The 26,535-nt window shown below is 51.9% G+C and overlaps 8 protein-coding genes and 1 non-coding gene across 9 annotated transcripts; 5 read left to right on the top strand and 4 right to left on the bottom strand.

The window, feature by feature from the left end:
- The first annotated feature begins 1,432 nt into the window (after positions 1-1,432).
- On the top strand, positions 1,433-2,283 carry MYCFIDRAFT_204841 (uncharacterized protein). Its single transcript, XM_007932006.1, has 2 exons — positions 1,433-1,906; positions 1,957-2,283. The coding sequence occupies exon 1, from the start codon at positions 1,464-1,466 to the stop codon at positions 1,875-1,877; it is 414 nt and encodes a 137-aa protein (XP_007930197.1). The 5' UTR covers positions 1,433-1,463; the 3' UTR covers positions 1,878-1,906; positions 1,957-2,283.
- A 430-nt stretch (positions 2,284-2,713) lies between these two features.
- MYCFIDRAFT_142314 (uncharacterized protein) lies at positions 2,714-6,229 on the top strand (the record flags this gene model as incomplete). The annotated part of the gene is made up of 2 exons (XM_007932007.1): positions 2,714-5,951; positions 6,009-6,229. Coding segments are annotated over 2 exons (3,459 nt in total), but the record flags the coding sequence as incomplete, so codon positions are not given.
- Positions 6,230-7,390: 1,161 nt separating this feature from the next.
- On the top strand, positions 7,391-8,470 carry MYCFIDRAFT_87327 (uncharacterized protein; the record flags this gene model as incomplete). Its single annotated transcript, XM_007932008.1, has 2 exons — positions 7,391-7,816; positions 7,880-8,470. 2 exons carry the CDS (start codon positions 7,391-7,393, stop codon positions 8,468-8,470), a joined length of 1,017 nt encoding a protein of 338 aa, XP_007930199.1.
- Positions 8,471-9,456: 986 nt separating this feature from the next.
- On the bottom strand, positions 9,457-9,544 carry MYCFIDRAFT_t64. Its single transcript has one exon. It is a non-coding gene; the product is annotated as a tRNA-Ile (tRNA).
- A 358-nt stretch (positions 9,545-9,902) lies between these two features.
- MYCFIDRAFT_63916 (uncharacterized protein) lies at positions 9,903-11,199 on the bottom strand (the record flags this gene model as incomplete). Its single annotated transcript, XM_007931591.1, has 2 exons — positions 9,903-11,041; positions 11,091-11,199. 2 exons carry the CDS (start codon positions 11,197-11,199, stop codon positions 9,903-9,905), a joined length of 1,248 nt encoding a protein of 415 aa, XP_007929782.1.
- A 369-nt stretch (positions 11,200-11,568) lies between these two features.
- On the top strand, positions 11,569-12,780 carry MYCFIDRAFT_124120 (uncharacterized protein; the record flags this gene model as incomplete). Its single annotated transcript, XM_007932009.1, has 1 exon — positions 11,569-12,780. A coding segment is annotated over one exon (1,212 nt), but the record flags the coding sequence as incomplete, so codon positions are not given.
- A 2,063-nt stretch (positions 12,781-14,843) lies between these two features.
- MYCFIDRAFT_114849 (uncharacterized protein) lies at positions 14,844-17,662 on the bottom strand (the record flags this gene model as incomplete). Its single annotated transcript, XM_007932010.1, has 4 exons — positions 14,844-15,660; positions 15,787-16,522; positions 16,772-16,863; positions 16,971-17,662. Coding segments are annotated over 4 exons (2,337 nt in total), but the record flags the coding sequence as incomplete, so codon positions are not given.
- Positions 17,663-20,072: 2,410 nt separating this feature from the next.
- Positions 20,073-22,932, top strand: MYCFIDRAFT_156783 (uncharacterized protein; the record flags this gene model as incomplete). The annotated part of the gene is made up of 1 exon (XM_007932011.1): positions 20,073-22,932. Exon 1 carries the CDS (start codon positions 20,311-20,313, stop codon positions 22,930-22,932), a length of 2,622 nt encoding a protein of 873 aa, XP_007930202.1. The 5' UTR covers positions 20,073-20,310.
- A 1,314-nt stretch (positions 22,933-24,246) lies between these two features.
- On the bottom strand, positions 24,247-25,851 carry MYCFIDRAFT_143453 (uncharacterized protein; the record flags this gene model as incomplete). The annotated part of the gene is made up of 4 exons (XM_007932012.1): positions 24,247-24,710; positions 24,768-25,017; positions 25,111-25,529; positions 25,563-25,851. The coding sequence occupies 4 exons, from the start codon at positions 25,849-25,851 to the stop codon at positions 24,247-24,249; spliced, it is 1,422 nt and encodes a 473-aa protein (XP_007930203.1).
- Between the last annotated feature and the right edge of the window lie 684 nt (positions 25,852-26,535).

Genomic DNA, 26,535 nt, shown 5'->3' on the forward strand with positions numbered 1-26,535 from the left:
CGTAGTTATAGAACAATATATTAGTTAATTAAGAGGTCTAATTACTCGAGTCCTTCTTCTCCTATTATATAGGCCTAGAAGTCTAGAATTAAGGAGCTATTTACTAACGATATATCTCCGTTTTAGGCCCTTACTAGTAGGCGTAGGGAGTTTTATTATATAGTAGATATACTCTATCCGACTGTTCTATATTAGAGAACTATATAAGAAGACCTATACCTAGTTAATTATAAACTAGATACGGAAGGTAGAAGGTAGATAGTAGAAGCCTAGAAGGTAGAAGGAAGCGTAGCTACGGTAGAAGAAGAAGCTTAAAAAGGAGATAGCTAGATAGAATAAGGATATATCGAGCCTTTAAGTTATTTAGAGTATATTTAGACCTCTTTCTAATCGATATTACTATAGCGAATTCTATAAGCTTTACTGTATATAAGTCTATATATACTAGGAATTTACTTTCTATAGATATAGAACTTTTATTTATTATAGAAATTTTATTATTACTAGTATAGAATAGTATTAAAGAAGGATATAGTATATATAGAGCTTTTATATAGCTATTCTAGAAAATAACTAATTATTAGAATAAAGAAAAAATTATAAGTTAAAATTAAGTTGAAATAATATTAGGGTTAGGCTAGGATAAATTAAAAAATAAATTAAAATTAAATTTATTAAAAAACAAATACCTTTTTATATTAGACTATATAGATTTTAACTTAGATTTCTGCTATACTAGTGTGTTCTCTATAGTATAGTAGGGCCGGTATAGTAGGCTCGTTTTAGATAGTCGCAACCCCTACTGAGAAACAGACTCTCGTATACCCGGAGGCCGAGGCAGGTATGCCTTATTTTAGAAGTGTCGGATCCAGTTTCAGCAGGCACTCAAAGCTCTTCTACCCGTTAACTATAACCTTAAACTTAAGCTAACTTGTCGCTTCCTAAACGAGAGCGTGCAGCTCTATAGACCATTCCCACGTCCGAGGCTATATAGGCTCTGTGCCTATAGACGACTCTCGCGCCTGAGATTCGTCGCTTTAAGTATGGCCTACATTTCTAGACAGCAGAATGGTCAAAACAGCATCGGTGTTCAGTCCCTGTATGTCCCAGCCAAGGGGAAAGAGTCTGTATTCAGGAATGAAGGGAAGATTAGACTCCTAAACCAAGCTTTCTCAATCCTGGCTATATCGGTGATCATTCGTCGCTTTGGGATCGATCTAGCATTTGCAAGGTTTCCGGTACAGTCGCAAGATTTTCGACATTAATCAAACTTACCCTAGGGTCCTAGGGGAATTGCCGGATGTCTGTCCACTTACCGAGAACACAAATACTCCTGATGGGCTTTGCGGCGATGCTGATAATCAGAAGAATAACTGGCAGGAGTCTCGGCGGTCTTCGCGCCTTTTCCCCACGCTCGTTAGGAACCAACCACGCTCGTTACGACCTACACAACTCGACCCAATATGGCGCCAGTCATTACATACCTTACCGCATCACTCTTGTTGTTCAACAATGTTGCGCTCTGCCTTGGTCCGCAGCCAAACCTGCAAATTGCACGCGAAGCTACAGTTGTCCAGGGTTTGAAGCAGCGAAGGCAAACTGCACACGATGCCGCAGTCGTGGCGCACTTCGGAGGTACCATTACATCAGATCCAAAGGGTATTACGAAGAGCTGGGGCGGAGGTAAGGGATGGGGCCCACCGGGCCCAGGTTGGAAAGCAGGACCCAAAGCACCATGGGGACCAAAGGGTCCAGGTTGGGGTGGCAAGCCTCCTGCTCCTACTAGCGGAAACCCGTATCCTGGCTGTAACGACGTTCCGCCCTACTGCGGTTATTATAAGTCAGACTACCATCCCAAGCCCCCCCATAAGGATTAATCGGCGCCAGCTGGGAGCCGTTCTTCGAGGTGAGATGACCAATGGACGGTAGCGTAGAGTTGGACGCTAATATCTGCAGTGGCATAGACGTCGTGCGGCTCGGTGTTAGGCATGGTGCTTTCTGCTGTAGCAAGGGATGCTACATGGACAGTGTTTCGGATATGGCTTCTGCAAGATGTAACGATACCTTAGGATTTTGATGGTCTATTCAATCCTTGTTGTGCAGAGAAATCTGCGGTTTCTTCTAGTCTAAACTCTGCTTGCAGAAGTCGGTTTGACGCGATTGCGTAATTGCGGATTGCATAGAGTGCAGAGGGAGCACTGGAGATCGCGCAGCATTTCTACGCGTGCCTACCATTATTCCAGTAAGATCTTCATAGCTCGTCGTCCGATGCCTTGACCTGAGTACCGCTTGCCATCTCGCATCACATTGATCGATATCGCACGCGCACGCGCACCCGCGAACACGAACACGAGCGCGCGACTTGATGATCGGAGGATCGCATACAGCACACACTCGAAGCGGCTAGGAGGAGGCCAGGGCTGGGCTGGGCTGGGCTGGGCTGGCAGTCAGTATAAGCTATAGAGCACAGAGCATAGTTCTAGCCTCAGAGCGAGAGGCTCCTGTGTCAGTCACAATGTCGCCGTTCCGGCATGGACAGCGGGCGGAGCGCTCGGAGAGGGCGAACGATGTCTCACGAGACGACTACTTTGCTGCCAGCGGGAGCAGCAGCGGCGGCAGCGAAGATGCACTGGAAGAAGGCACCGTGTCGCCCATGTCTGCCTCGCGCCGCCGGGCCTCCCTCTCCATCCCCATCCCCATCCCGCCGCCTCCCATGAAGGCAGAGATGGCCTTCGCCGCACTGCAATACCTGCCCATGCCCGTCATGCTGCTTTCCAGCACCAAGGAGATTGTGCTGGCTAATGAAGCCATGGCCCGGCTTCTGGGCATTGATCCGGATCACGTGCACGAGGCCGACGATATGCACAGTCGCGATATTCTGCACGGCGCGACTTTGGGTGAGCTGGGGTTCGACTTGCTGCAGAATGGAAGTCCGGTGTTCGTGGCGTGGGAAGACTTCCTAGACACGCTCGTGCACGATGCGTGCAGAGCTCAGAGCAGCACGACCCAGCTGAACACGCATCATGCCAGTGCGACGGCCCAGCTGCACGGTGCAGACCGCACTCCCACGGGCCACCGACATCACAAGCGCTCCATATCGCCTGGTGCTCGGACGGAAGTGTACGATGCCTCCATCAGTGTGGTCTTCTCCACCCACCGCGATGCCAAGACAGGCATGCCCCTCGCTGCGAGGAACGAGATGACGCAGCATGTTGAATGTCAAATGATTGTTTCCGTGTGGGCCACCGAGCACCAACAATTCTACACCTTGACCATGACTGCTGCGGCAGGCTGCGACTCAGCCTCGACTGCGGAATTTGCCAAGACCACGAGCAGAACGGTGTCACGGCAGGCGACGTCGTCATACGCCAACAGCCTTCCTTCTGCGCTCAGCTCTCATTCCAGCTCCAGCGAAGCGTCCAACCACAAGCGCCTCACCTACCAATCCCCTCCCACCTCCAACTACGCCAGTCCTACCATCTCGGAATTCCCTCCCCGAGGTCCGCCGATCAAGTCGACCATAGCAGCTCCCAGCATGTTTGCCAAGACGAACCGGCTCAAAGATGCGCTTCTAGACAGTATGAAGCTGCCGGCTTATGCCATGTGGAAGGACGAGAGCTTTGGCATTCCGAACATCGCTGCCGTCCGATTGCTTTACCCGTGGATCACTGACAAAGACACCTACGACTCTACCGAACAGGCCAAGGACTTTCTCTCGCGCTTCACCTTGTATCGAGGTGATTTCTCCGAAGAAATCCCATTTGATGAGTTCCCAATCATGCGGCTCATGAGAGAGCGGCAGCGCTTCGACGCTCTACGCATCGGCATGTACAGCGTCAAAGATGGGAGCCGCGTGCTGTTCGATGTCTCGGGTGAACCTCTCATCGATGACAAGGGAGACTTTCTGGGAGGCGTAGTACTTTTTCACGACGTCACCGCATATGCTCAGACGATATCACGACAGCAAGAGCAGAACGAGCGCCAATTCGAGAACATCTGTAATATGGTCCCCATCATGATTTGGCGCACTACGCCCGACGGCTCACACGACTACTTCAACGACCCGTGGTACTCCTATACTGGCATGTCCGTTGAGATGAGTGAGGGCGAAGGGTGGATGAACGCTTTCGATGCTGAAGATCTGAAAGTAGCCGTACCTATCTGGCAGCATTCCTTAGCTACTGGTGATGAATACCTCACTGAATACAGAGCCAGGAATGCAAATGGACAATGGCGATGGATGCTTGGAAGAGCAACGCCGATGAAGGATGAGAAGGGAAGAATTCTAAAGTGGTTCGGAACTTGCACAGACATTCACGATCAGATTTTGGCGCGTGAGGAGGCCAAGCAGACCAGAGCTCAACTAGCCAGAGTGATAGAGCATGCTAACATCACGCTCTGGGCAGTCGACACGGAATGCAAAATAACCTTGTCTGAGGGACGGGCGATGCATACCGATCCGAGCGACCAAAATGGATATCATCGCGACAAGACCAAATACATCGGAAAGAGCCTCTGGGAGATCTTTAGGATGCAGGGACGTTCGGGCGAAATTGAGACCTTTGCCCGACCTATCAGAGATATCTTGGCCGGCCGCACGATTGATGAAACGATTGAGAGCCAGATCACGACTAGCGGGCGTTGGTATCGGACCAGGTTATATCCGCTTTGGCGCCAAGAGCGCAAGGGTGGCATTGAGGGTGATTCGTATCTTGACGGCGTCGTTGGCGTCAGTATGGACATTACGGAGCTCAAGAAGGCAGCGGAAGAGGTCGCGGCCCGTGATCGGGAGAATTCTCGTCTTCTGGCGCAATCCGTTGCCGCCAAAGAAGCAAGCAAAATGAAGAGTCAGTTCTTGGCGAACATGTCTCACGAGATTCGAACGCCTATTGCTGGTGTCATCGGAATGTCAGAGCTTTTGCTAGACGACGGCCCTGGAGACCTCACGCCCGAACAGCGCGAGTGTGCCGAGAACATACAACGAAGCGCCAATGGTTTACTGACTGTCATCAATGACATTCTCGATTTCTCCAAAGTTGAGAGCGGCCGCCTCGACATCGAAGAGGTGCAATTCGATCTTTCGGTGGTCATCCGAGATGTCAACAAGATGCTGAGTTTTGCTGCCGAGCGGAAGGGACTGAGGTACATCGACGATATCCAGAGACTTAAGAATTGGAGGGTCCTTGGTGATCCTGGTCGCTTGAGACAGGTAATGACGAATCTTCTGACTAATTCCATCAAATTCACAAGCGAAGGCAGCGTCACGATGAGAGTCAAAGCGCAGAAAGAGACTGAGGAGATGGTTGAAGTCCATTTCACAGTCGAAGACACTGGTATCGGCATCGAGGAAGAGGTACGTAGGAAGCTGTTCAAACCATTCTCGCAAGCAGACAGCTCCACAGCAAGACGCTTTGGAGGAACCGGACTTGGTCTCACCATTTCCAAGAACCTGGTGGAGCTCATGCGAGGCGGCATTTCCTTGCAATCAAAGCTTGGTGTTGGGACTGTCGCTACGTTCTGGATACCTTTCCTTAAAGCGCCATACCAGTCTAACGAGTCAGCCTTGGTTGACCTTGGAAACATACCTGATCGACTGCAATCTGAACTATCGGTGTCTCGGCCTGGGTCGGATAATGCTACCCAGCCCACCACTCCAACAACATCAGCCGTTCGGCATCGAAGTTATCCCTCGAGCGGGTTGACACCTGTAAACTCCTGGCCAGATGGAGCACTTCCTGAGCTTGATCTCAGTGCGGACGAGCGAAAAGTCACAAACGTCCTTGTCGTGGAAGATAATGCGGTCAATCAGCAGATTGCGCTGAAAACAATTCGAAAGCTCGGGTTTCCAGTTCGTGCCGTGTGGAATGGTCAAGAGGCTCTAGACTATCTAGCTACACCGTCGGAAGAGCAGCCACGACCCGATATCATTCTGATGGATGTGCAAATGCCGAGTAAGTAATGTTCTGTCCCACTTCCCTAGACGTGGTACTAACTAGCTATGTCTCCAGTCATGGATGGCTACAAAGCCACGTACACGGTGCGCAACGGCAAACCTTTCGTCAATAATCCCGAAGTGCAGAGCATACCGATCGTAGCCATGACAGCTTCGGCCATCCAGGGCGATCGTGAAAAGTGCCAGGATGCCGGGATGGACGACTACTTGTCGAAACCTGTCAAGAAACCCAACCTGGAAAGGATGATTGTCAAATGGGCTATTGAGGGCAAGAAAAAGCGTGCAGAACTCCTCAGGAATCCCCGAGCACTTCAGCGCCCCACCAACCCCAGAAATCATTCCTCGTTCACGACACAAAGTGATGCCTCCATGCATACGCCGCAGGAGCATCTCGCTTCTCAACTAGATCGATTGGAGTTCGTCCATGAATCCAGCTTCAGGAATTCTGCAGAGACTGAAGCTGAACGGGCGGAAAGACAGCAGCGTGCCGAAGAGCAGGCGATTGCTCTACGAGACCATGAATTGATTGAGGCTGGCGATGATCCGAAATCAAAGCTCGGTAAAGGGGTGAGCGACGAACAGTACCCGTCGCAATCACCTTCGAAAACAGCTTTGACAGCTGAGAATATGGAGAGATTCTCTAAAGACCACCGCATAGCGCAGCTCAAACACGAGCGGATACTGGATAAGGAAGGTTCGAGCATGGTGGCCACAATGGCTGAGACCAGCAGTGAGCTTCCCAGAAGCAACATCCCAAGTCCCAGTCCAGAGAGTACCCAAAATCGACGGAGCATAGGATATTGAAGTGGTAACAGATTGATGATTTTATGTGCGTCCCGCAAGGTGTTGACCAAAAGGGAATGCTGTTCTTCGAAGCGTCAAGCAAGGGAGTTCGGGGAAATTTTCGCGAACGCGTATATCTCGCGTTTGAGGCTAGATCTTGGATACTGAGATGTCATAACAGTCATGGAATCAGGAGCTACCTCAGATAATGCTTACACCATAGAGAGAGAAAGAGAGAGCGAGAGAGAGAGAGAGAGAGAGATGCTATCAACTGCTCGACCTGCTGCTGCGAAAATGCACGCCTCCTTCAGAAACCTTTCACCTCTCACAACCGCGACTATCATTCTCTTCACCCTCCTACCACTCTACTACGCCTCCTACCAGTACCGCCTCCGGCATCCGTACAATAAGTCCTCACCAAATGACCACGCTCCTTTCCCCGGCCGTCCATCCGAAGCAGAATGGATCCGCACTTGGCTCTCAACCTCCCTCATCTCACCCTTCAACCCCTCCCCGCTCGCAACCTTCTGCAACCAAAGCACCTGGCATCCCAACCTCGTCCTCAACCTCGAAAACGCCAACGGCGGCATCGGAAACATTCGCGGAAATTTCCTCGACTTCATCTTCCAAGCCATCGAAGTCGGTGCTTCCATCATGTTACCTGGAATGGCGAGCCGAGCCAGCGATGATCTCGCGAATGTTTGGGCTACGCGAAGTCCTTTCGAAGCATTTTTCGACGATGAGTGGTTTTTGAAGATTTTGGGAGACGCGTGTCCGGACATGGCGGTTTATCGGCATGAGGAGGGGATGGAGATGGTGCAGGCTTTGGAGGGGAAGTGGGTTCCTAGGAGTCGGAGGGTTGATGAGGAGAAGGAGAATTCTAGGGAGGCGTTGCGGCAGAGTTTGGATGGGTTTTTGAAGGAGAATAAGGGGTTTGATAAGGAGGGGTTGAATCTTGTCAATGTTGAACGTACGCTTTGGGATGTGGATACCAGGGCTGGGTTGCAGGTGAGGGAGTTGAGGAGGAATTTTGGACAGATGTTGCGGATCAAGCCGGGGGTGAGGAGGTTGGCTGCTGTGGTGAGAAGCTGCAATGACTTGAGAGTGTTTGCTGGGGACGTTTTGCTGACTTTTGATTTATAGGTTGTGCAGAATCTGGAAGCGAGATATGGTTTGAATATTGAAATTGATCCGAGAGATGCGATACCGAATGATGCGTTTTTTGGGGCGCATTTGAGGACTGAGGCTGATGCTAAGGCCGTGGGATGGGTAGATGGGGCGATGAACTTCGAGAACCAGACTGATTCATACATTCGAGAAGCTGTCAAGTCTGGGTTGGGGATCATGTACGTCGCTTCAGGAAACGCAACAGATCTTGAACGCTTTCGACAAAAAGCTGCTATGCACAAGCCTCCGGTCACGGTCACGTCGAAATTGGAGTTGTTGCCTGCGAATGAGGTGGCGAAATTAAAAGAGATGAGCTGGGACCAGCAAGCTTTGGTTGATTACGAGGTGTTGTTGAAGTGTAGTCGTTTCGGTGGGATTGTGAAGAGTAGTTTTGCTTATAATATTGCTATGACGAGGAACCAGTGGTTGGAGGATCAGGGACGAGTCATCGATCCTTGGAGAGTGCAGCATAGTGAGGTTGGCGTGGCGTTTGATGATGGGCTGAGTAGGATTATTGGACGGGATGAGTTCCATGAGCATAGGATCCCGAGAGGGATGTGGCCTTAATGGAGTTGGAAGGATAAGGAGTTCGTTGGAGCTGAAGTGCTTTAGGAAACAGAAGTTGCTAGAGAGGTTTTGATTGTACGCATCTCGATGACCGAGTCGAGAACAAAATTTAGCAGTCGATCCTGTCATGAAGCGTGATCCAAAAGCAAAATGACAGTTGCCTGGACTCAGAATCGACTATTGAAGATGTCAGAATGAAGTCAAGTCTCTTGGGCTGAGGATGTTCTTACACTGAGATTATAGGATTGCCTGAAATGATGTTCAAGTCATATGTTCAATATGAGACCTATGTACTAACCATTATACGATCCGGGCTGTGATTGGTTGATGAGCATTGAATATATGTCTTGCTATAGATATTGATACTGAGTCACATGAATAAATTTATAATGAGTCGATGGAAGGTTGTGGGGGCCAAAAGTAGAAACGCCAAGCTCTCGCGGCCCCTGGTCCGGACATGTTCATTCCTTTCCTTCCAACGCATCGCCACGATTGTACAATGCCAAGGTCGGAGATGCTGTTGTGATCATGGTAGGCTGTAGTATTCCTCTTGTTTTGAGAAGTGTTGAGCATAGTATCAATCGCCGTGAAGCTGTAGGCGAAAGCTATTTCCAGGATATGATGGATGGACAGATGGCTGCTAAAGACTAAAGTCAATAACCATTTGCAGTGTGACGAGATTCAATTAGTATGAGATAAAGGTGTCGAAACAAGCAGGTCACAAGTCCAAAACTGCGCTCCGACTGTAGATAAGATCTTCTGTCAACATAAAATTTGTCCATTGAGACCTGTCACTGCATTGAAGAGGCTAGGTCCTGAATTCATTTCATGCAAGATGAAGTGCAAAGAGAAAGTGCCAAGCCTTTCACAAGCCCCGCACTTTCATTTTCACGCTTCCAAGAAATCTTTCATCACATCTACAATCGATGCCAATATCACTCGATCGGATGTTTCCCATAGCCCAAAAAAGGTGCAAAAAGCAAAGCTGGTCAATGAGGGGGTCGAACCCGCGACCTTGGCGTTGATACATGGATTGTATTAGCACCACGCTCTAACCAACTGAGCTAATCGACCGTTGATTGATCATGGTCGCCAAAGCCTTGATTCAGTATTAGAGCTCACCGTTAGCTTGGTTAAGCTTGGCTTACCCAGATCAACATCTACGCCTGTAGAGACATACCTAGTTCTGGCAGTCAACGCGGAACGGCAATGGAGTAGGAAATCATAGATCAGCTTATCCTATAATTGCAAGACCAAGCCGTAATGTGAGCACAGCAATAGCACAAGCTGAAGGCAAATACTTAATAATCTGCATTGAAAGAATTGCTGACTTCGTGCTCTGTCGTATGCATCTGGGTATCTACTTCGAACATGAACAGGTAAAGCAGAACGCTCATTTACAAGTAGGCATCGTGCGTACTGTGGGGTCCAACTAGCTAGCTCCCAGGCTCTGCAGTGCAATCCGCAGCTCCTTCACGGCGGTCTGAACATCTTCAAAATTCAAAGCAGATATTGCCCATTTCGCATGCTTCTGGGCTGCCATAATCGACTCATCGTCGTCTCTGTAGCCTCCTGGCGGCGGAGCAGCGTTGAAATTCGTGGGCTCACCGGAAGGCACAGGTGCTCGTACAGGCGGTTGCGAGGGAGCTACCAGTGGAGTCGATGCCATTTGCTGATGTGGCAGCGGGCAACCTGGCCGATCTTGAGGCATGTTTCCAAGATCGCGTGGTGTTGTAGTTGATTCGACCGGCGGAGGGATGTTGTAGAAATCAGCTGGGTTTGGCGCTGCTGATGACGGTGGGAGTGATGATGCTACTGACGGCGGTTGATCCACTGGCGCGACTGCATTGACATTTGAAGGTGCATCAGGCACTGTCGGAAAATATCCACCTCCTATTGATCCAGTCCGACTGGCAACATCTTCAGGTGGTTCTATCGGAGACACATCGTGCTCGGTAGGCCGTGGTTGTGATATGTCGCCCACTCCTCTTGTCGGTAAGGCTGGCGGTGCCACAGGATCTGTCTGCAATGCGGAGGGCGATCTTGAAGGAAAGCCGCTATCTGGCACATTCTCAACAGTCGGTGGTTTATAGACTCCAGCATCATTTTCCATATTCTTGAGCTCTGCTTCTAATGAAACATCCTCTGATCCTGGTGCCAGCGGTTGCTCTACGACGGGATTGGTGGCATTGGGATCTTCGCCGGCTTTGATCGCTTTGGCTATCCGCAGAGCATGATACTTTGCAAACTTGCTCTTTGCAACAAACTCCGGCTCAAGAGGTCCCCATATTGTGAGGAGGTCCATGAAAGTGGCTGCAGCCTGGAAGGTGTCGGCGGTCTGCCTGATCACCTTATTGTTCCTCTGCGCTTCATCGCCGCCGGTGAAGACTTCTAGAGCGAAGTTTTCTATGTATGCCTTGGCTGCAACATCGTCTATTACAGCATCATTTGCAGCATTCTCGGCCTTGTAGGCTTCCAGCTTGTCCATTAATCGTATTGCATAGTTCGTGCAGTCTTCGTCTGACGTATGTAGCTGTCGACTTAGGATCTGTTGCAGAATGTAGTATTCGCCTGATGTTTCTTAGTCCTACTCATCGATCTTCCGCCTGGAGGGACATACACCAGTATGTTACGATCGGCCTATGCTTTGCAAGCTGGGCAGCTCTGGTCGCGAAGCGCTGTACATCGGGGGCGGCAGCTTTCAATTTGGCTGGTATCGCCGTCGCCATGTTGTATGAAGGCGGGTGAGAGTGTCATGCAAGGTTGAGGACGGGAGCGTATGATGTATGTATGTGAGTGCCTGACCACCGATGCGGCGAAGAGCTCACTTGCCCGCTAAAGCAATGCCAAGACGCGGCTTCCCTCACTCAGGCACAGACTCAGACTCCGTGCACTGGACCCTGGTGCAGTGCAGATTGCGGGGGAAGCTAGATTAACACTATCCCAGGAAGGACAACTTGCATTCACCAACAACAAGGAAGCATATGAGTACGACGTTTTGCATGTAAAGAACATCAACCACAGCGTCCACATTGCCCGCCATCATGGCCAAGTATACGATCGCCGCCTCCCTGCTCCTCCTCTCAACAGCCAATGCCTTATACTCCAGTTCATCACCAGTTCTACAAGTCACCACAGAAACATTTGACAGCCTGATCCTCGAATCGAACCACACGAGTATGGTCGAGTTCTACGCGCCATGGTGTGGTTATTGCAAGAAAATGGCGCGAGACTACCAGAAAGCAGCTAAGGCCCTCCAAGGCCTGGCCAAGGTAGCTGCAGTCAACTGCGATGTGGAGAGCAACAAGGGCTTGTGCGCGTCCCTGGGCGTGCGCGGTTTCCCTACGCTCTATATTTTCAAGCCGGGCAAAAAGTTCGGACAGCCAGATATGGAGGGCTACGACGGAGCAAGAACATCCAAGGCGATAGTCGATGCGGTCGTCGAAAACATCCCAAACCACGTCAAGAGATTGAAAAATGCCACCTACGCTGCATGGGTCGCGGATGACACGAAGCCAAAAGCCATCCTGTTCTCGAATAAGCGCCCTGTTAGCGCCCTGCTCAAGTCAGTCGCGATCGACTTTCTTGATGCGATACACATAGCTCAGATTCGGAGTAAGGAGACAGATGCCGTTGAGGCGTTCAACGTGGACAAGTTTCCTACATTGGTCCTTCTCCCTGGGAATGGCGCTGAACCGATCACCTACGATGGCGAGATGAAAAAAGACTCGATTGTCAAGTTTCTCTCAACTGTCGCAAGTCCCAATCCTGATCCATCTACGAAGGACAAGCCAAAGGAGGACAAGGAGGCATCGAGCGGGTCTTCTGACACGGACAAGTCTTCTGCATCTCCCGACGCACATGAAACTCCTAAAGCACAACCACTAAAGCAAGCTTCCCCCAAGGCTGCGAGTGATGCCAAGGCAATTCCTTCAATTGCAGACGGCCTGATACTTCAGCAAAAGTGCCTTAATGACAAAGCCGGTACCAGTATCCTTGCCATCTTGCCTGAAGAAGATGAACCATCTGCTCAAACGAGCCAGGCGGTCAAGAGTCTCTCGGAGCTGCACCAGAAGCATGAGCTTGCTAAGCGGAAACTTTTTCCCTTCTATCAGCTTCCACCCAGCAATGACCAAGCAAACGCTCTGCGCAAGAAACTCGGACTTTCGACATCTGAGGTCGAGATCGTTGCAGTCAACGGTAAGCGCGGATGGTGGACCCATTTTCCGTCGAAGGAGTTCACGTCTATCAAGATCGAGAACTGGGTGGATGCCATTCGTATGGGCGATTTCAAGAAGACAGATATGCCAGCCGTAAGTGCGAGAGTCATTGCATGACATGCGAGTATCTGCTAACGATACATAGGGATTGATCGTCAACCCCTCCTCCCTCCCAGCTGAGCAAGTCGTGCTCGAAGATCCAGAGCCAATCAAGCAAAAGGAGACCAAGCCTGGCCCAGATCAAGAAGAGCTCAAGAAGATGTACGCTGACCTAAAAGGTCAAATGCCAGAGGGCATGGACTTCGAAATTGAGGAGATCGATGATGATGAGTACGAAAAGATCATGAAGCAGGGTGAGAAGGCTGATCCCACTGCTTCCGCGAAGTCCCAAGATCACGACGAATTGTAGACAGTACTGTAGGTGTACAACATGAATTAAAGAGCATTGGTCCATTCCACGTCAGTACTCTTGCAGGAATCTGCTGCCTACACAGCGTTCAAATGTCGATAGAGGTGGCACCCTGAGACCCATCAGCCGGCTTCACAGGCCGTCTACCATGGTTCAACCACGAAAGTTGTTTTTTCGGGCTCTTAGATTTATTCTCTCCACACCAGACTTGAACTCCAGATCACGAGCGCGGCCGCCACTCGTCATCTATTCCTCCGTTTCCAGTCATAATTCGGCTGCTCACCGCTCTCCAAACCACGACATTCGCATAGGAACATGATCCTCTTTACATTCTTCACGCTTGCTGTGCTTGCAGTAGGGGCTGGAACACTGAAGAGCTCTGAGCATCCTCCAATCGAGGGATACCGGGCACCGAAACATAACACCAAATTCGAGATCGACTTCGAGCGCTGGCGCAATCGAGGCTGCGCGCAGGACATGATTGGCCTCCGGAGCTTAGCTTAGGTTCACGAGCTACGAGAAAGTGACTCCATAACTTGCGACACGCGCGAGGCGAAGATCCAGAATGATATCCACGAAGGTGCAGTTAGCATGAAACCTCGGAAATCAAACCACCATAGTTCCCCAGATCCATGTCCAGAACGGAGTTGAAAGCAGACAGATGAGGTGAGTCCGTGAGCGCTCACTTGCATGCGCCGCGCCAGAATGATTCCATCAGGTTCCATGTGGCGAGAAACCTCGCAAACCAATCTGAGGGCCTCAGAAGCACATCCAGTACGGAGTCCAGATAAGCCCTGGAGAGCGGCTAAGATAAGTCCACGCGAGTTCACCTGCCCACACAACTCCGAAATACATGACTGGGCTGAGACCTCGAGAAAGGGAATGGTGAGCACACTCACCTCACTAATCAACGAAGCCCTCTTCCATCCACTCTTCGGCTTCTCCTTCACATAACCCGGGCAATCGATCCTGAGTGGCTGATCGCCATTACCCTGCGCACGGGCCACCGCCAAAAGCAGGAGTGAGGCAACTACACGAGGCACTCAAATCAGCAAAAACCGTCTTCGAAGGCTAAGGTTTTCCCATTGAGTCAATTCTATCTCCAAATCTTCCAACCAGGCTTCACTTTCCCACTCGCCGTCCTCCCCAAATCCTCCAATTTTCCCTCCCGATCCCCAAGATCCACCGACTTACGCAGCTTGTTTCCACCAATGATTCCAAAATATTTCTCCACTTTCGAGGGTCTGCGCTGCGGTGGAGGGGCCTGGACGTAGCTCTCGTTATCGGAGAAGGAGCCATCTGAGAAGCCATCATCGTCATTCCTGCCGTAAGGGCCTCGATGCGGAGCAGGAGCGCTGACTCGGCGGTAGCCGGAGTCAGGATATACTGCGCCAGCTCCGGTCGGGTGATGACTCTTGAGACCTCCAGTCGATGGTTGGTTGGCCGAGCCGATAGGTGGAGAAGCGAGCGAGAGGCCTTTGTGGTAGGATTCTTGCTGTGGTTGGCCTCCTGCTCTATAGCCGAGATTCGGATTTGCGTTCATGTTGGTGTTCTTCTCAGTGGCTGGGTCAAATTTGTCAGATTTACCAGGCGGCGGTGGTGAAGGCGTTCTGCTTCCTTCGCTACTTCCGCGATATTCGGTATAGTTATCGGCGTCATCGTGCTGAGCTCCATCTACGTACGCCTCTCTATTACGGTTCAGACGCAGTCGGTCCATGAGTGATTTGCGATGACTCGAAAAGCGAGCAGGATTTGGATCGCCTGAGCCTTGGTATGACAAGGCAGGTACGAGGAGGCGGTATGGGACAGTAACGCCGGAAGGATCGTGCTGGTTGACTTCCATACAGAGCGAAATATCGAGGCCGCCTTCCAGATCAATGTGGCCGAAATCAGCGTCTACAGTGCCATCGGTGTGCCCAGCAGCCTTTGAAGCGCGCCGAGCGTCCTTTTCTGAGAAGTTGGTAGGACGTCTTCTGAACGTCGGTCGCTCGAATTCTGGGTTCTGAGGAGAGCTTCCGGAAAAGTGACTCGAGGGCGCGGCGGCACGATCTGTAGCGGAGAGGCTGTTCGCTCGCTGTATAGTGGAGCTCGGTCTTCGATCATCTTCATTGACAGGGCGTATCTGATCTGGAGCAAGGCTGATTGGTGGTGGTCCTTTCTTAGAGGAGCCGCTCAGCCTACGGACCAGATTCATAGGGCCGCGAGTGAGGCTCATCGTCCGATTCATGCTTCCAGGCGGGAAGCGACGATCCTTGGGCTTCTCCTCATCTTGGCCATCGAAGTACTGTGCAGGACGCTGGTCCTGAGTATGCTGGGGTAAAGGCGTACCGGGTGGAGTCGATCCTGGCAGGTATTCGCTGATTATGCAGAAATTTCTTCTTGGCAAGAGGTGGTTATTGTTGCGCTTGCTTCCATCGACATCGTGGCTGAACATCGGAATCATGTTTTCGTCAGTTTCCTCGTCAAGGTGGTGGATCTTATTGCGCTTGTTCAAAACATCTGCCATCATTGTCGGAGGAGGAGTGTTGACGATTGCGCTGGAAATGACGTTTGGCATGTACCTGCGGAAGGAGCGTCAGTAAAGTGTCGCTTTTGAAGTGAGTGCCGAGTCGAGGTGCGGCACGATACATGCGATGCGAAGCACTTGTCTTGCGACGGAGGCAAATCAACACGAGCGGCTGGCTTACCTATGGTCTTTGTCCTTGGCAATGCCTAATTTCTGGTTTGAGAAGAACTGGCCAACAGCACCAAGGTGGACATCACCGCCTAGAATGGTGACGCGGACGCTCTTCTCGGCAGCCAGATCTTGTAATTCCTGGATGAACCAGTTCCGTTCTTGCTTGTGATGCTTGGCGGTCCAGTGATCGTCCAGATCATCGAGAATCTCTACACCGCCATCAAACTTGTTGACAAACCCTCCTAGCGCTCCAGTCCTGCCGATCGCCTTTATTGGGTCCATCATTCGAGACGTAAGCATGTTCTCGAGGAAGTTCAACCGCGGGTATGCAATCGGTACTCCAAGAAGCACGACCAGGTGTTTCGTCTCGCCTTTGACAAGCTCTGCTCGAAGCCGGTCGAAGACTATGTCGTATGTCTCTTGGCTCAGAATCTCATCTCGCATACGCTCGGTTCGACAGTCCAGTCCCAGAAAGGTGATATTTCGACCTAGAGACATGATCAGACTGCGGCTGCGTTCCTGTATGTATGGACCGGGGCTTGTGCCAAGCAACCACGATGGCTCATCTCGCTCAGTTTCTGCAGGAACAGACTGGTGCTGGAAGAGCATGTAGTACTTGAATGCGATGGCGCCCAGACCAGAGAATACTCTGGTGCTCATGAACGAATGCGGGTAGCTGCCATAGCCGTCAATGATGTCGTGGTCGTCCCAGATATTGACCATTGGTATCTGTGAGTTTGCCATGCCTAGAGAGGAGAAATCATTAGTATACGCATGAATCACTACAAAAGCAGAAGCTGGAGTGACCGGGAGATTGCGGTTCGCGACGTGACGTGCGCGGCGCACCTGCTGCGGCGGAGTCGGATGAGGTGAGGTGAGGCGAGCGAGCAAAACCTTCAGTCGCTCCAAAAGCCAACGCTGGATTGAAAGGACCGCCTGCGATTCGCAACGCGTGGAAATCGTTGCTTCACGGAGCTGAACAGAGCTGCACATACCGAAGAAACCCTGACTAAACCACATTGCATATCTATGTAAGTAAAACTCCTCAAGCTCATCCTGCATCTCGACTGTGAAATCTGCTTCGTGCCTGGAGAGCAAATGTTAGCGTGACTCCAAATTGTGAAGCAAAGCCGAGCATGCTGTCTGCGACCCAGAGCGCAGGGCATGCGGTCAATCGCAGAATTGCTCACTTACTTTGCTTGCGGATTCTTGATATGCAAATACTCCTTGAACAGCGTAGTCTGATGCATCGCAGCGTCGTTGTAAATTTGGTCGCCTCCTCCTATCATGACGTGGAAGGGCTTCGATTGGTGGCGGTTCAGAACGTCTCTCCATAGCGGGTCAGGACCAGAGAATTTGTTGCTATCGACTGTGTAGGAGAAGCCGTTGCAGGAGTGGAACATGATGTTCATCGTCTCTCCTCGAGCAGGAACCCAGAAGCCAATGGCAGGGCCTTTATTGACGCGATACGCTACCCGGCTTTGACGGCTGGTGAGTTCGATCTCGACATTGAATCGCCAGAACGTGTAGCCGCGCTCTGAATGAAGCCGTATGGCTCTCGTCTCTCGGTATCGTCCAGCCTTTTCGCCATCTCGACTCTTAATTCGCGTCTTATCCTGAAAAGTGATGTGCTGGGTCTGCCTGCCATCGGGCCCGATGCTGGTCTGAGGTCCTAAAATTGGCGTGCGCGATGCTGAGTAGAGACCATGATTGTTTTCTTCGCGTGACAGATCAACGTCGCCATCGATCTCAGCTACAGGACGCACATAGAGAGCTCGACCAGTCCTGGAGAGTTTGACTTGTCCTGCCACAGGATCTTCAAACTCGGGCGGAAGTTCGTGTCCTGAGTGCAGCAAATGCTGGGGAGGGGTTTGTTGTAGGTCCATTGGCTGAGCGAACAGACGCAGTGTGGGCGGCGACTGCAGATCTGACTGGTCGTCTTCGGTCACAATCATGATACTGCCGCGCCAGACTTCTCGTTCGCGTGCTGTGCTTGGTCTCGAGCTTCCTGTCCGGGTCTGTACTGTCTCGCGATTGATGCCGTTGTATCGCAGCAGAGGTCCGCATTTCAAGAACAATCGCGGTTGGAAGCCATTCGCCGTTTCCTCATATGGTCCATCCCATTGGCTCAAACTGGGGGTCGCACGTTTGGAGCTCGAGGAAGAGCGACGCGGCTTCTCCCACCAAGCATCTTTGGGATCTTTGGCCCCGGCGGAGGCGGACTCGAGGTCCATGTCCTCCGCCGTGAGCCTTGCCGCTCGAGCTTGCCTCCACTCTTCGAGCGGGCGAGAACCGAGCTCGTACGCTCGGTGTTCGTGGGAGCGGTGGAAGGGGTTTACGTGAAGATGGTGCTTTTTCACCTCGGGAGGTGCTGTGCGCTTCTGAAATTCTTCGGGAGCAACGCGCTTCTCAAGTATTTGTGTGGGTTTATTTCCGGTTGGATGTGTGGAGTCGCTGATGTTAGGTGATATGGGGCTCACCGGTGATGGCTGCCCTTGAGGGTGACTCTTTCGGCGCTCGTACGCAGCTTTCCCTGGCTCAGCTGCACCACGGTGATCCGAAATCATCGGCGCTGCCGCAGCGGCTGCTGCTCCTCCCGCGAAGCCAGCGTCTCTCGCTCGATACTTGCGACTCCCGGAGCGACCGAGATCTGTGGAGGCGCGTGGCGCCTGCGCGGCTTCAGGCGGTCTCACATTTTCAGAGCGCCTATCATATGCTCTCGACTGATTTGCAATTGGTGGAGGTGGTTGGTGGACTTTAGGAGTCGTTGGAGATGATTCTGTTTTCAGAGCATCGCTTGCTTGTCGAAATGGCTGTGCTGCGTTCTCTGCTTGATCTGCGGGCACACTTCGAGATGCTGTTGTCTGGCTGTGACTCGGCGCCACGGGATCGCTGACCACTCTGCCCTTCTCAGTGCGCAGGGAGGCATGATGTCTGCTGGGGTCGCTTTCCCGTGTCTGTCCTGATAGGCTACGCTGACGGACTCTCTCCTCTGCCTGCGCGACTCTTGCTCTCTTCTCTTCTTTACTCCAAGTCTCCAAGCTCTGTAGAGGACTGCGATCGGGGACACTGCCTCTGCGAATGGCCTCAGATATATTGCTCGCGTTACTTGGCTGTCTGGCCTTGACGCTCTGCTTTCTTTGGGATTGACCCTGGGTCTGGCTTTGCTTCTGGCTCTGTGGCTGGGGTATGGTCCTTGGAGACATTGGATCGGGACTCCAGGCTGTAGATCTGATATTGTTCGGCACGTAGTCGGGATCGACTGTGAGCGGCTTCGGATGGGTTGCGCCTGGCGCGGGTGCGCTAGTGCTGTTGACATGTTGTGTGCGGGCAAAATGGTCACTCGTGGCATCGAGAGTATTGCTCCTTCCTTTTCTGCTCTTGCCGGCGCCTGCCTCTGGATTGGGTATGCCACTGCGATCGGAGAAGGAACGGCGTGCATCTTGCTTTTGCGACTGCGACTGCGATTGCGATTGCGATTGCGATGCGCGAGGTGGAGGCTGATAGTACTGATGCGGAGGTTGCGGAGAGATGTGTGGTTGATATGGACCGGCAGCAGCAATGTGTGCTTGCGGTAATGGGACTTGCTCATAGAAGCCTGTGTCTGGATTGCGCGTCCACAGACCGGATTGGCGTCGGTCTGACATGTTGATACGGTCGTCGATTGTCTGCGAGATCGAGTGTGCAGCTCGCGGGTAATGGGCAGACCAGATCATTCGTCAAAGTGAGGCGTCCAAGTGGCTAGAATATATGCGCGCTTAAAGCTGCATTGCATGCTGCGTCAGATATGCCAAGTCGCGGAAGCTGCGCGCGGGATGCTACAAGACATTACAACGAAGAGAACAATGCTGAACGGCGGCAGAAGGAATTTGAAGTCTTTACAGACTTCTGCGTGCGCGGTGGCTGGCAATGGTGATGACCACTGAACACCGACCACCAAGCTCGTCAAGCACCTGCATCTGCATCGGCACACGTGGTGTCGCCAGCCAGCTTCACAATGCTTTTGTCTCGGGGCGTAACTTGCATGGAAGACATGCTCCGTATCAACTCGCTCACGTGAAAGTGGACTTGACCTCGGATTCCGGTGCCAAAGCGAAGAGAAAAATCATGTTCGGTGCTTCTGCCAATGATTATATAATCCTGGAGTCTCCACATCACAGCTCGCTTTGTCCCTGCTTCCCGCTTCTGACCAATCGGGACCCCAGAGTCGGGCCGGTCGATCCCTTGCCGAGTCAAGTGCTTGTGGTGCTATTCGCTCGCCTATTCGACTCCGTTTCCACTCACCACCTGCACTCTCCACTGCTTTGAGTGTTTCTTCCCACAGACCGACAACCATCCAATTCTCTACGAGCCGACCACACCTCTCGAATCGACCAAACGCCTCTCCACATCCTGGCGTTGGTAATGACAACGCCTATATGAGATTGCCCATCGACGCCATCCACCGCCGCCGCCGCCCTTCTACCCCCAATCGCCGCATGCCGGCATTCCTTCTCTTCCGAAGCATCGCATACCGACACCTCTCCTCGCCGCTATGAGGTTGCCGATACTACTGCCTCTGCTTGCAGCTTCAGCAGCATGTGCCATATCTACCCATTCTCCCCGCCGAATCCGCAATTACGATGCCCACGATTATTACGTCGTCGAGCTTCCTGCTCACATCAGTGTCCAGGCTGCTGCCCAAGACTTAGGCTTGCATTACGATGGTCCGCTGGCTGGCCTGGATCATCACCACATCTTTCGCACTGACGACGTGCAGCACGGCTACGACCATATCAAATCAGTGAAAGAGGATCTCAAAAGGAGGAGGAGAAAACGAGAGCTTGGCGCAGACAAGGAGCATGTCCTGGACCACAGGCTACTAGCACAAAAGCAAGAGTTACACAAGCGCTTCCCCTTGGTCAAACGAGGTGCTATACCAGCTCCGCCTCCAATCCGAGTGAGCACAGAATTCCACTCCGAACTTGATGCTGTGCCCGAACTTTTCGAGGAAAACAAGAGAATTGCCTCAAACCTGAGCATAAATGATCCTACCTTTCTCGAACAATGGCACCTGTATAACCACGTCCAGCCCGGCCATCATATCAATGTTTCCGGTGTTTGGGAGCAGGGCATCAAGGGGAAAGGCAGCACCGTTTGCATCGTCGACGATGGCTTGGACTTCGATAGCGATGATCTGAAGGACAATTATTGCGCCGAGTGCAGTTGGGACTACAATGATCCCGGTCCAGACCCCAAACCGCGACTAGATGACGACCGCCATGGCACACGATGTGCAGGAGAGGTTGCCGCTGTGCGAAACGATGTCTGTGGTGTTGGCGTCGCATACGAGGCGAGAGTTGGAGGAGTCCGCATCCTGTCCAAAGTCATCTCGGATATTGACGAAGCTGAGGCCATGACTTACGCCAACCAGCAGACCCAGATCTACTCGTGCTCGTGGGGACCGCCAGACGACGGCAAAGCAATGGAAGCACCGGGCATTCTCATCCGAAGAGCCATGCTCAAAGGCATTCAGCAAGGTCGCGCCGGTCTTGGCAGTATTTTTGTCTTTGCCATTGGCAATGGAGCTGCCCACGACGACAATTGCAACTTCGATGGCTACACCAACAGCATCTATTCCGTGAGCGTCGGAGGCATCGATCGCAAAGGCCTACATCCCTACTACAGCGAGGCATGTTCCGCACAGCTGGTCGTGACCTACTCCAGTGGCTCCTCCGATGCTATCCACACTACCGATGTTGGACAAAACTCGTGCTATACTAATCATGGCGGAACTTCGGCCGCCGGCCCATTGGTGGCTGGCATCTATGCTCTCATGCTCGAGATCAACCCGAAACTCACTTGGCGAGACATTCAGTGGCTGACAGTCATAACCGCCGTGAAACTCGAGGACCAGCCCAGCGACTACCAGATGAATAAGGCCATGAACAAGGACTTCTCCCATCAATTCGGTTACGGCAAGGCTGACGCTTGGGCCATGGTGGAGGCTGCCAAGACCTGGAAGAACGTCAAACCTCAGGCCTGGTATTACAGCCCGTGGCAGCACGTGAACCACGACATTCCGCAAGGAGATAAGGGCCTGGCTTCGACCTTCGACGTGACAGAGGACATGCTCAAGGAGGCGAATCTGGCGCGTATTGAACACGTAACCATCACCATGAATGTCGAACATACTCGTCGTGGTGACCTGTCTGTAGATCTCATATCGCCAACCGGAATGGTGTCGCAGTTGTCCACAGCTCGCCGCGGCGATGAGGCGAATGTAGGATATGTCGATTGGACGTTCATGTCTGTTGCTCACTGGGGAGAGTCTGGTGTCGGCACTTGGGCGGTCATAGTCAAAGACACCAAGGTCAATGAACACAGCGGGAAGTTCACGGATTGGCATATGAAGCTGTGGGGTGAGGCAATTGATGGCAAAAACCAACCACTCTTGCCATTGCCCACGGATCGCGATGACGACGATCATGACCTGGTCCTTCCGACCCAGACAGCCACCGTTCACACCACAACTGTCGCCGTGCCGACCGAGACCGGAACCCCGGCAGGCAATCCGGAAGACCACCCAGAACGTCCGGTCAAGCCAACAGCAACACCTACACTTGAGCCTATTCCCCCAATCCCGACCCCAGACAAGGGTGACGGCAAGGCAGAAGATCTATCAGATATCATGCCTCCGACTGCCACCGACACATCCAATCTCCTCCCACATCCCTTCCCAACCTTCGGCGTCTCCAAAAAGACCCAGACTTGGATCTACGGCTCCATCGCCCTCATCCTCATCTTCCTCACCGGCCTCTTTAGCTGGATGCTCTGGCAGAAACGCAAGAAGCAGAGATGGGGACGAACCGACTACGACTTCGAAATGGTTGATCGCGACGATGCCGACGAGTCGGCTCCTCTCGCTAGCAGCGGCTATGCGAATGGCGGAACTGGCACGCGCAAGAAGCGCGGCAATGATCTCTACAATGCGTTTGCGGAAGGTAGTGAGGATGAAGCTGAGGCTTTTGAACTGGGAAGCGATGATGATGAAGACGACGGTGTAGAGAGTCCGAGCGAAGGTAGCAGTAGAGATGCTGGACGAGGTGAGATGACTGGCCGGCATGGAAGATATCGCGATGAAGAGCCGAAGAGAGAAGGACTCAATGTCGATTGAGTCTGAGGGCGGAATGCATTGTTTGGGCTTGTGAGCACTGGCTAGGCGCACATCAGTCTCAACTTTCGAGTTGAGAAATTCGGAGCATTTCCAATTCCTGAAGCTTGATCACACATTTCACACTGTGTTACCTGCCGTGCCACACACCATCTTCTCGTCCAGCGCTACTACCATTCATAACGTAACTGAAGTGTGGGCATGCAGAGAGGACCAATCATCGACATTGCTCCGAGTGAGAGTCATCCAACGAGTTGGGATATAACTGCCAATGAAACCCGCCCAAGTCGCCTGCTGCCGAATTTCAAGGCCAAAATTTACATATTGCGTTGAGCAGAGAAGAGGAAGGCGGCGGATCGGTCAAATCATACTTTCGTTCGAAAGTGCAGCAGATAAAATTATGTTTGATAATTTCATATTTGAGATCGGAGCTGGGCACCCACCCACACATTGTGAGCTTTGCCGCGTGCATTGGAGAGATCTTCGTGCCGCGCACTGTCAGATCGCCCGCGTCAGAGGCGTACGAAGCATCATCAGTCCGTATCCGCGCTCGCCCAGATATTCTTTCTACTGGGCTCGCGATAAACGACTTCGAAATTGATACCCAAAATCGGGTCTCGGACAAAAGCGCCGTAGTATCCAGGATGATACTCAGGTCGAGGTCCCGGCTTGCCATTATCTTCTCCGCCGGCTTTCACCGCAGTCTCGTGCCATTGATGGACTTTTTCAACGGCTGTGCGCGTCAGTGACCGAGATATTGGGTTTCAACAGGTCTTACTGACATTCTACGGTGAAGGCGATGTGCTGTTTCCTCCATTGCTGGATTTGGTAGTCCGAGGCTTGAGTCGACGGATCACTCCAGATCCAGAGGTAAGGGCGATCTTCTCCTAAGCCGACGACGTGAGGAAGTGGTCGCAGAATTTCTTGGAAGTTGAAGAGAGAGTTGGAGGTTACAAGCCATGCGACTATTTCCTCTAATTTGTCTTCCGGGACAATGATGCAGAAGTGGTCGAGAGGCATTGCGAGTATTGGGAAACGTTTTCCTTTTTCAAAAATGACGTTTCCTAGCACTTGATCGTAAGAGACGTACTTAGAGGGCATTTGTACCATGCTTCAGCTCGCGTTCGCTCGAGCTCCGCTCAGCCACGAGCCTTGGCCTCAGGTTTCATTGGCGCCAAATCAGGCAGCAGTGCACGTGTGCCCACCTCACGCGTCAAGTAGACATCTCAGGTGAGTAGTGTGGACCATGGGAGATTTGACGCCTGTCGAGCAAGCGCGACGGTTATGGTGACTACGAGGTCGATAGCCTTAATTGCCTCAATCAGATCTGTCCTGCCGCTGGTGATCCGATGACATAGATGCAGCTTGGTCGGCGTGTGTCTCATCAGCTTCTCGGTGCTTTGCATCAGATCTGGCTGCGGCGTCTCGAGCACGCAAGGCTGTCGATCCGTCCTTGATGTAGTCTGATTTTGCCCGGACGTCCAATGTGCTGTAATCGATATGAAACGTGCGGCCTAGATGGGTCACCAGCGCATCAATGGTGTACTTGCGAAGCTCTGCTTCTTCTCGCTGATCTTCTGCGCGCAGTCGAAATATTTCGGCCTTCGCCATCTCCCGTCGGCGCAGTGATCGTATCTCATCAAGGATGTGCAGCAAGACTGGCTCGGGACATCTATTGCGGACCAACGCATGGTCGACAGGATTGCGAACATACCGCCTGGTGACATCGTTGCAGCCGTCAGCTGAGAAAGCTATGCAATAAGATAACTTCTTCTTCCATCCTGTGGCAGTATTTCGGTCAGTCGGACCAATGAGTGAGGAGTATGTGATCAACATACCTTGCGTATAGAGTAGAGGGGCATTCCATGCTTCTTCACAAGCGTCGATATGTATCCATCGTCTGAGATGATCACTGTAGACTTCAGTCCAGACATGATCTTCAGCATTCCATACCCATCTCACTCTGCTTCCCATAGCTCGACAAAGCATGGTGAAGCAATTGGCCCATTCACCTACTCGACCTCTTCTCGTTTGAAGAAGCACAAAGGCGTCGTTGTACCGAGGAAAGCGCTCGTATGACATGCAATTCTGTGGCAGTATTTCATTAGCCGTCATTCCTTGGGAATGCATACTAGACCGCTTGACCAAAATGTCTATCAATAGACATCGCGTGACACTTACCTGAGAGCTGCATTGATACAGTTCAACGCGCTGCGCTCCGCGTGCGGATTCGTCTGGTAACGGCGGCACCATCCCTTTGCCAGTGGTTGGCGCGTGACAAACCGAGCATCGCGGATTGTTCACCCAGGAAAAGAACTCCCGTTTGAACCACCGTAACAGCGCTCGTATCACGCAATCCTGATAGCCCCATGCAGGTTTCTTGTTCGACCCTAGAGAAGCCGCTTCGGCTGTGAGAAGGTCACATTCCTCCTGTGCCTCATCATAAATGCGCTGCAGTGGCACAAGCTGTAATGCTTCATCCAGTAAGCCAGGATTCTCCCATTTGAGAGGAAGGGACGATAGCGAAATCAACATGTTACGCATTCGTTGGGATTGAGTATCTTGAGGCGCCATTGGAACAATCGGCATGTTCTTGAGAACTTTCGGGAAGTCCTGCGCAACAACATTGTCACAAGAGAAGTACTTGGCTGCAGGTCCGGAGTCGTGCTCTAAAGTACTCCGGGGCCGGTCTCGGGAGATGCCTTGACGTGGTTGCGGATATAGTGCAAGCTTCTCCAGTCGCTTCTTTGACAAATTTCGTCGAAACTGTGTTGTCAGATCACTCACCCAGTCCGAAGGCAGGGATTTCTGCTCAGCTTTGATGACACCTGTCTCCGGTATGGATTTGCGTCGCAGAAAAGTTCGTCGTTCATTTATAGTTGCCTGTCCCTCCTCCTTCGCTGCACTGCGCGAAGTTGGCATACATCCCTCGCACTGCTCGGAGAGTCGAATTTTGCTATTGAATCTTTGCTGGAGGTCTTCCATCACTTGATATGCGGGGACGATCAGCGCAGTTCCTGCTTCTGGGCTGCCCGCGACAATGTGACCTTCAAGCGCTTCTGAATCTGTGCCGATTACTACGGATCCGCAATCACCGTCGACTAGAGTTCCTTCGAGATGAACGGACCACAATTCTTGAGTGATCTTACCGCCCGTTAGCGAGAGGAATAGGGGGGTACCTGATAGCGACCCATGTGAAGCTTTCCGTGAGCCAGTATAGGCGATTATGGGGCTGTCATGAGCCTCTGGGCCCGAGACTTTCTTCGGCAGGACTGAGTGATACGAGCAGTTGTCTACTTCCGTTGGCGGTTGTCTAAAAACTCTTTCGTCGTCTGTGTTCAAGCCGATCAAGCAGTAGTCGAGCCGAGACCTGTCCTTGACTTGGGAGGAGAACACAACATCCTCTTGTGTGTAGAAAGGCGTATCTGAAGTTATTACAGATTGGCCCAGCGATACCTCAGCCGCGCTTGTAAGCGGTGAAGTGTGTAGCTCCTCTAAGGGATGGTCGTCCATCTGATCGGACACCAAGTTTGACTCGTCAGGCGAACAATCGATACAGCCCTCGTCTTCTTCGCCGAAGTCAAATTCCAGATCGATATCAATGCC

This window comes from Pseudocercospora fijiensis (genome assembly GCF_000340215.1).
Source record: "Pseudocercospora fijiensis CIRAD86 unplaced genomic scaffold MYCFIscaffold_8, whole genome shotgun sequence".
Taxonomy (NCBI): Eukaryota; Fungi; Ascomycota; class Dothideomycetes; order Mycosphaerellales; family Mycosphaerellaceae; genus Pseudocercospora; species Pseudocercospora fijiensis.

Coding starts and splice junctions, on each gene's coding strand:
- MYCFIDRAFT_204841 (XM_007932006.1), top strand. CDS start 1,464: ATGGCGCCAGTCATTACATACCTTACCGCATCACTCTTGTTGTTCAAC.